The 9,862-nt window shown below is 33.4% G+C and overlaps 1 protein-coding gene across 1 annotated transcript; it reads left to right on the top strand.

The window, feature by feature from the left end:
• The first annotated feature begins 329 nt into the window (after positions 1-329).
• LOC131938271 (beta-TrCP) lies at positions 330-9,523 on the top strand. The gene is made up of 13 exons (XM_059296235.1): positions 330-462; positions 902-2,229; positions 2,390-2,455; positions 2,618-2,762; positions 2,948-3,108; positions 3,216-3,306; positions 3,397-3,461; positions 3,853-3,978; positions 4,105-4,194; positions 4,283-4,371; positions 4,470-4,548; positions 4,712-4,963; positions 5,194-9,523. Exons 2-13 carry the CDS (start codon positions 991-993, stop codon positions 5,335-5,337), a joined length of 2,547 nt encoding a protein of 848 aa, XP_059152218.1. The 5' UTR covers positions 330-462; positions 902-990; the 3' UTR covers positions 5,338-9,523.
• Positions 9,524-9,862: the final 339 nt, after the last annotated feature.

Here is a 9,862-nt window from a genome sequence, read left to right on the forward strand (position 1 = left end):
AAACTCTGGGCATATGATACGGTTCGGGTCGGCTCGTATGTATGTAATTACTAATGTAAATTGTATAAATTTAAATACACTTTTCTTATTAATTAAAACACGTAACAAAAACAACTGGGGTGGCACTTTGGGGACTGTAAAGGATTAATGGCATTTCAATTTAGTTCAATGGAGTTACGAACAATTTATTATAAGCAATGTTATGGAACTCGTTTGTCGAGTTACCGCTGTACAAGGAAAATAATTATGGAAGTTAATTATTTGGGTAAAAATTAATATAAGCGCCGATATTTTGCGGAAATGACGTCGTTTGTTTGGATGTTAGTAGGGTCTTCCTAGGATTTCTGATGTGAAAATTTCCTTAACTGTTAACTGAGAAGGAATACCGTAACATGAAAGTTAAAGTGCATTTAAGCCGATTTTAATTTAAGCCCACCTGACTTCAATTAACCAACTATATCAGTGAGTACTAGTGAACTAGTAGATCTAGACTCTAAATCTAAATTAATCAATTATCTACTTACAGACTACAGTACAGTACAGTACTAGATCTAACAGTCAGCTAGATCTAGATTCTAGCTGCTAGCTAGATCTAGAAGTAGAATCTAGATTTTAGATCTAGTCGCTAGATCAGAGATCTAGATCTAGATTCTAGTTCTAGAATCAGTTAATCTGTATCTTCTTTACAAGCCACTAGCCACTTCTTCTAGGTCTAGATCTAGATCTAGGATTCTTTTCTAGAATCTAGATCTAGATCTAGCTGATCTACTCAAGGTATCTAGATCTAGTAAATCTAGATCTAGAGTGCTTTTTAAAAAAGGATTTTATTGACATTGTAAAATATTATTAAACATACTTTGATTATGTGGAGTTTAAAGAAGTATTCTTTAATTTATTTCAGTAAGAATTCACAATGACATGTTTCTTCATCTGGCGTGTTTTGCTGGAAATGAATCACTAAGTAGATGCTCTTGGTGAAGTAGTGGATAGATGTGTGAATCAAATGTAGACCCACATTTTGTGGGCTGCATATCTCAACATGGCAAACCACCTGAGTTGTTAAATTCTAGTACATCTGTAAGTGATCTTAGTGAAGCAGCATCTGACATGAGTCTTTCTACCTCACCTGGAAGTGATATCCCATCACAGTCACAATCTCTCAAGGATTTTGTTCCTACATCCACATCTATTGTGGATGGGAGTAAAACTTCACAGCAGTTAAAAAAAAGAGTTGTGGTTCGTCAGTTGTCATCCAATCCGTATCTGACAAGTTCTGAAATGTCTTCATCTGAAGAGCACCCTGTTGTTAAAGGCTCCCACTCATATGCTGCAGGTGAAAGTAGACTGTATAGCGGAAACAATGAATCCTATCCAGATTATTGCTTATCAGAACTTGTCAACAGGGAATTGCCACAAAAAGCCAACTCATATCCTTTAACATCTAATTGCTTTTGGGAAAGCGATGAGGATGATGATAATGACAATGGAAATGATGATATTCAGAAACGGGTTAACTCTGTCATACTTGACAACAACCATCCTAAAACCACAGATTGCAATAATATTTCAGATGAGAAGATAACTTTTCCTAACCACAAACAAAATGAACAAACTGATATATCCTTAGCAAATGTTAGTTCAGCACAACTCCGTAATCCCCAGAAGTTAAATGCTAATATCCACAATGAAAGAGGTGAAATACCTGAAGATCAACGACATTATCACTACAGTCATCAGATGCAACACCATCAACAACAACACTATACAAATGCAAACAGTTTGCCAAAAAAGGACAGTATTATCAACACATCTAGCAAAAAACTAAATGGGTTGAAGTGGTGCAACAATCAAAATGAGATCAATGGGGAGAACTGTTCTGTCACTTCAAAACAATATACTGAAGATTCACAAGGACCCCCTAAAAGCCAAAATATAAACTCATGGGGACATTTTTACAAACCTTCAGCAGAAAGTCACTACAAGTACAGGCGAAGTCACTACTCCAGTGATAGCGATGAAGAGGATAGCCCAACTGCCAACTCAGAAGAAAGCACAAACAGAAATTCTATCAGCAAAGCTCCTGGTAAATTTAATTACCAAGACAAAGTTTCTTCTCAGTCCTATATGCATAAAAATAATCACAGCACAATAGCACAATCTAGAGTTTCAGAGAAAAAAAGCTGGTCTCAGAATGGTATGAAACCGATTGAATTCAAGGAAAGGTTTCAGGTAATGGTTTTTTTTTTACATTAAAAAAAAAAATTTCACCATTGTTGAACGTGTAATAAATCCTTAAATTTTATTTAAATAACTTATTATGAAAAGTATTTGAAAAAAAATGTCTATCTAAATATTGTTGTTAGTTTTATCATAATCTTTTTATCCACAGTTGATTAAGAAATGGTTTTTTGAATGTAATGATGGACAGAAAAATATTGTTTTAAAAGGATTGCTGGTAAGTACAAAAAAGGTCACTCTATCTATAGATTAGTCAGCTACCTTGCGTATAGATCATTCTGTGAGTCATTGGCTACATGAGTTAAGACAATACTGAAAGAAATAACACATTAGAATCAATGAGCATATACCTATTTCCCATGTATTAAATTTCTTTCAGCACATGTGTCAGCTGCCCCAGCTACACCTGTTATCTGTTCATATGTCTAAAGAGCTACATCATGGATGTCCTTCTAACTGTGAAGATATAATCACATGGCTTCCCTCAAGTTTGGCTACCAAAGTTATTTCCTATCTTGACCCTGGTACGTCCTGGTATTAAATCTAGTTCAGTAGCATTTGCAGTGTTTTAATTACTGGTTAATAACAGCATTGACTCTTATCACTAGTCTGTTATTATTACATATCATCTCTATTTCAAAACCTCTTTATTTACTTATCCCATTTTGAATTATGTGTTTTTTATTACTTTTTTTGGGTATACTTTCAGTCAGTCTCTGTAGGTCAGCACAAGTATGTAAAGTCTGGCGACAAATAGCTGAAGACCAGTCTTTGTGGAGGAGATTTTGCTGCCAAACCAAATGGAGATTATCTAAAGCTGCTGAACACAAGCAGGTTATAAGTCACATGTCTCCTGAAGGAAGCATTCAGGTAGGCTGTCAGTGGGAAATTGCTTGGGATAAACTGGGGTTTCATTATGCTTAGTTATATAATCATATTCTGCTTTACATATCTTTACCAATTTAATATTTTCCCAGTGGAAAAATGTTTTTGCTGAAAGATTTCGATTACGTAACAACTGGTTAAAGGGCAGGTGTACAGTAAGAACATTTGAAGGACATCTGCAAGGTATAAAAATATTTTGAAAAAAGTTCTTGTTTATTATCAAAATATTTTGTAATTGGGGTAACTTACATATGGTCACCACTTTTTTCTTAGGGATATCTTGTGTTCAGTTTGATGATTCTCGAATAGTCAGCGGGTCTTCTGACAAAACAATTAAAGTAAGTGGTGAAATGTTATTTAAACACTTAATAATTTATAATGATGACGAATGAAAAGAATTTTATTTTAAATTTGTATTCAATCAGTTTGCAGTGTTATTATATTGTGCACTGTGTGGAGTAGTTATTTTTTTAATTGCAGGACTTATAAAATATTCTTTACAAAGTCATGAAATGCTATTCTACACCACAGTTTGTAGAATAAATTGTAAATGTTATCTTTAACATTGAAAAATAACTATAGAGAGATAATTTATATTTTTAATCATGTATAGTATGATTAAAAATGTTATAATCATTTCCAAGTTAGTGCCAGTAGACATTATTCCAAAAACTGAACAATGTTTACCATGTAAAGAGTACATTGTCATGTTAAACTTACACTTAACAGGTTTGGAATATGAGGACTAATGCCCCTTGGTCAGTACAGACATTAATGGGGCATCATGGGACTGTTAGGTGCTTACACCTGGAGGGCAACAGATTAGTTAGTGGCTCATGTGATAAAACTATAAAGGTAACATCTGATTAAGTTCACCACTGTTATTAAACTACCCAAAATAATTTAAAAAGTGAAAAGCTCTCATTACCATAGCATGTTGAACATTAGTAGTGCATATGTTTTCTTACCACTCTGCTGCAGGTTTGGGATTTATCTACTCAAGAAAGTTGGTCATCTATTGCTTGTAAAGTCACCATGACAGGTCATCTGGATACTGTGAGATGCCTTCAGGTACATTTTATTACCATTTTTAGCTGCACTCTAAATAAATTCTCTGTTTTGCTATTTGCTAAAAAAGTAAAATGTATTTAAAATTCAGGCGGATGATGATAAAGTTATCAGTGGATCATATGACAAGACATTGAAGATATGGGATTTAAAATCTGGCAACCTCAGGACTACATTAAGGTAAAAAGTGTTTCCTCTGTTTATTTATTTAAATGTGTATCAGTAAATAATGTGTGGTTTTGATTTGTCATATAAAACAAACAAATTCTTTATTCTAGAGGTCACCAGGCATCTGTCTTATGTGTCCACTTCAGTGAAACAAAAATTGTTTCTGGGTCTGCAGACAAAACCATCAATGTAAGGTTTTAACTATTGAAGCTCTTCTTTGAAGCATAGATTTTTATGAAGTCATATAGTATTGATTCAGTAGTAATTTTTGTCTTTATGTGTTATCAAAAATAAAAATGTGAAATTCCCTTGAATTGGTTGCTAGCTGCTATAACAATGTATAATTGATCAGGTTTGGAACCATGAAGGTAGATGTATGATGACACTCCGTGGACACCAAGATGCTGTTACCTGTCTGATGTTTGACTCAACCCGTATAGTTAGTGGCTCATTAGATCATAATTTAAAATTTTGGGACATCCACACTGGGAAGTGTCTGAATACCATAGACTGGAAAGAAGCAGAAGGCCACACAGATGTGGTCAGGTGTCTCCAGGCTGATAGCTGGAGAGTTGTAAGTGCTGCTGATGATAAGACAATCAAGGTAGGTTGCTCTTTGTTTTCTAGGGCTGAAATAAGTTTGCAGATTCAGAAAGAACTAACAGCCTCTATTCAGCTGTTGTTCTAGCGAATTTCCATCTGATCATCCTCAGCTACTATTTCCAACTACTTTCTCAGTTCCCTTTCCAACTGCTCCACTTCTCTCTCTTGAATTTTAAATAGCGTAAGACCATAATGTCCCAACAATGTCCAACTTGGCTTGTACTATTACAGGTATGGAACTTGGCCACTGGGGAAAGGCTAGTGACTCTGAGAAACCACACAGATGGAGTAACTTGTCTCCAGTTTAATGATTTCATCATAGTGTCTGGATCCTATGATAAGACTGTCAAGTTGTGGGACTTCAGTTGCTGTTAAGGAAGAAAATATTTCACCCCAGTCCAAGTATGTTCACAACTCATTACCCTAGAGATTGTCCTTACCTACATGTGTTATGTCAAACTATTGCCTCATTGCATAATAATCTGTTGCATATTTGGCTAGTTTTATTTTATAATTTATATTAGCCAAATAAAAGAGAAGTATTTATATTTTATTACTATATGTATTTTTTTCTGCGACTTCAGTTTTGCTTATTGAACTAGTTTTCTCCACCAGTTGTCAATGAACATAATACTAGAATACAAGAGCTCAGATGGCATTTATTGGTGAAGATTTAGATAGTCCCATCCACATTGCACTATGATAAAAAAAAATGTGGAAGGAGTTTTACTTACACCTCTGTGTTAAAACTGTTTATTACATCACAAAATCACGTCCCACCTCTTTAACTAGAATTGCTTTTTCTAATAATCAAGTGCAATTGTTAAAACTTATATGTTTATAAAATTTAATTGATATTTTGCTTCACAACTTATGTATTAGATTAGATTATTGTGTAATGCCCTTTATATGTTTAGCTAAATTATACTTAAATGTTGTTTTGCTGTTGTTTTTTAAGCATGTGCCATGTATTCATCGCCAAACTTTCCCTACTGTATTTTAAAAAAAATTAACATTTGTTATGATACTCAGTAAACTTTGGTTTGGTATTACAGCATAAACTCATGGATTTCCCTCCCCTCCTCCTCAAACCTTCAAAATAAAATACCTTGATGGCAAACATTCCACAATGTAAACTTATTTTTAAACATATTTAAATATTTATTTAAAACAAATAAAAAAAGATGTATATTTGGATCATAAAATCTGAATAATTTATAAACTTGAGTCTCTTAAAGAAACAAGTGTTACAGTAGCTAACCCTATATAACACAATTTCTTTGTTTCATATTATTTTATATAGAGATGACAAAAAGTCATATTTTAAAACATTACAATGGAGTCAGTTATTCAACACATACATTTTTTGTTAATTATAAGGGTTTAAAATATGTTTAATATAGAAGTTGAAGGTTGTAGAGTTCCAAAAACTTAATGATAGCTAGTTAAGATTGGGGCTTAGTTCAGTCATTAAATGGCTATTGTAAATTGACCAACTTTGTGATAATAATGACATTGTTCTTACTTTATTCAGATAGTAACACTTAAGTATCTTATCATCCACTCAGTTTAGCAGGGCTCTTAACAATATATAACCATCAATTCTTTAGATGCTTCTACATGATGTTATCCCCTTGATGGATCTGTGTGATATTTTACAACCACTGCCCTTTTTATGTTCCCCCCATCCAATTTTTTAAATGTATAAATAAGATTTATTATTTTGTACAATTAGTTAACTTTTTGTTTATGTCAATATGTATGTATAGAGTGTCAAAAATTGCTTTTGTCATCAAAGTACACAGCATTATGGTAGAAGATGAATGATTGTTGTTCTTGCATCTGATGTGAACACTCAATTACCCATTGCTTCTCTAAAAGCAAACAAGCACCATGGTTTTAAAATAATTTTAGAACAAAACAGTATTATGCCAACTATCTTTCCATAACACTAGTAGAAAGTCACAATTATGGAGGATCTGAAATGGTATTTTTTATCTTAAAATAATACTAGTAGAAATAGGCTTACATACCTGTTTTGTACAAAGAAAATTTTGGATGTAAAAACATTGCATTTAAATATTTAAAACATTCTTTTGTGTCATTGTTGTCATTTTAAAACATTATGGTTGACTTAATTGTTCCCGATATTGCTTTCATGTGCTTCAATAGTTGCTGGTAGTTTTTTGTTTCTTCAACACTTCAGGTCTGTATTGTAGCTTAAACCAAGTTTCTGTTGTTACCTCAGTAAGGTAGTAATATGCTCATAGGATTTTTCTATCTGTGCCTTGTAATACTGATATTAGCTCATGCCTAAAAGTAGGTTTTTATTGGTAGTGTTTTGTGAAGGAAAGTTTATGATGTGAAATTGTCAGGACATTTATAAAATGAAATGATTGTAATCATTATGTAGCTGTAAAGATGAATACTAGTCATGTTTGTATGGAAATTGTACATTGATTCTGTATTCCTGAAACATCCCAAGAAAAAGTTCTTTACTTGAACATTGAAGTCTGGTACCCACACGGCTGACACATGACATTAATCAATGCTCTAGATTTTGGTTTTCACTTTTTTAAAAATCATTAAAGCAATTTTATAAGGCAATCAATGAGAAATGGATGAAATTGTTTTTTAAAGGTTATTTTGGATTTAAAGTTACTGTTTAATTTAAAGACAAAGTTCTTTTTCTTCTGCATAACGTTTTTACTTGAGGAAATAGTCTTATTTTAGTCTGCTCCTAACATGGTTTAGAGTTGTCCTTCCTGGTGTCCCATCACTAGTCCCTACAGTTTGTCTCATATTGGCATTTATAATGCAGGTGAATGTCTGCAGTGTTTGTAGCTTAAGAAATAAACAAGAGAGACAGAAGCAACAAACTTGCATGTCCTCATTTGTCTATGGCTACAAGTTTTACTTTTTGCATAATAAATTGTATCACCTGTGATTTATTTTTTGCTACCCACCTGTCCAAAAGTACATAATGGGTTGGTTTATCTTTTTAAATATTGAAGCTTATAAATTAATATGTATTTATTAAAAAAAAAACATAAGCTTTTGCACAAAAACAAAAGTATGTAAACTCATAATTTGTTGTAGTGAACAATGTTACAAGTTTTATTTTTAATTTATCATTGGTTTTTGCAAAAGTGTGACACACAAACACACAGATACAACCAGTCCCAATGTCCAACACACACACAACCAGTCCCAATGTCTGACACACACACACACACACAACCAGTCCCAATGTCTGACACACACACACACAAAACCAGTCCCAATGTCTGACACACACACACACAACCAGTCCCAATGTCTGACACACACACATACAACCAGTCCCAATGTCTTACACACACACACAGATACAACCAGTCCCAATGTCTGACACGCACACATACAACCAGTCCCAATGTCTGATACACACATACACAACCAGTCCCAATGTCCGACACACACACATACAACCAGTCCCAATGTCTGACACGCACACATACAACCAGTCCCAATGTCTGATACACACATACACAACCAGTCCCAATGTCTGACACACACACACGTACAACCAGTCCCAATGTCCGACACACACATACACAACCAGTCCCAATAAGCTAAGTATTATTAGAGACAATGGCAATACCTGCTGCAGTTATTTTACTTTGTTATAATTTATAATGGCATAATTAATATAAGATTAACGTAACCCATTTTTAGTTTATTCTTTTAAAATGTATCTACTTTGCATCTTTATTACAGACATATATGGTTTGAAGAATTAAAAAAAAAGGATATTTTAGATTTCTTGTATAATTACTTTAGATAAACTTACTTAACACAAGGTGAGATGGTGTAATCAAATGGTAGAGCATTTGGCTGCTAGCTTGAAGGTCTTGAGTTTGAATCTCACTTTGGACCAGTAAGTGTAGGATGTTCTGAGTCCACCAAGCTCTGATTGGTACCTGACTAAGGTTGGGGAAACTACAGGTGGCTGAGGATAGTTCTGACCACACTTTCCCTTCATATGCGAGGTCAAGAAACATACAAGCTCCACTTCTTCTGCCCAGTGGATCACTAGGTCTAAAGAGGAACTTCACTTACTTTAACAAGCTATTATGTAGCTTTGTGTGCTTATATCTACAATTCAATGTATATCAGACATTAAATGCACACATTGTATCATGGTGTGATTGAGAAAGAATGTCCATGAAATTTGACAAGTGATGTTGCAACATACTATTCTTTAAAAAAGCACCGTTTACTCATGAACATAGAAGAAATTGTACACGCACATTTTCTGCTGGAAGATAAATTTGCTTGTTATTCCTAGAAGATATTATGTGTGAATAAAACAAATTGAAAAATGTAAAAAGTTATTTGTGAAAGTCGTAAAAAATTCTATGTAACAAAAATCAGTTTTATTCTTAATATTTTTCATGTAAAATGTGCATGTCTCAATCTTCCTTGTTTAAATCTCTTTATTGTAATCTCTCTGCATACTATCTTTATTTTCTTCTCTTTAATGATGTCATTTTGGTCAAACAATTGAAATTTTATAAACTGTTTGAAAACAATTTCAGTAGTTATTGTTTTTCTTCCTGTAACCTGTTATTGGTCTTGTTTGTTACAAAAATCCCTAACAGAATTTACAATGATGTTTTATTCAACATTTAAATCAAGTTACTGGATAATGAGCAGTTTGTCATGTACCCAACTCAAATTGATGTTTAATTTTTTAGATTTAGTTACCTTTTCAATCCCAATAGTTCATAGGTCTGATGAAGTTGAGTTCACCTGTTTCTGTTTCTTAATACTGCGTTTACACTTGCCACATGTATACTATACATTTCTAGGAAAAAAACTTCGCTATAGGGCCTAAGATAATAGGGGAGCCTACTCA

This window comes from Physella acuta, unplaced genomic scaffold (genome assembly GCF_028476545.2).
Source record: "Physella acuta isolate Inbredline_101_S28 unplaced genomic scaffold, ASM2847654v3 ptg000240l, whole genome shotgun sequence".
NCBI lineage: Eukaryota > Metazoa > Mollusca > Gastropoda > Physidae > Physella > Physella acuta.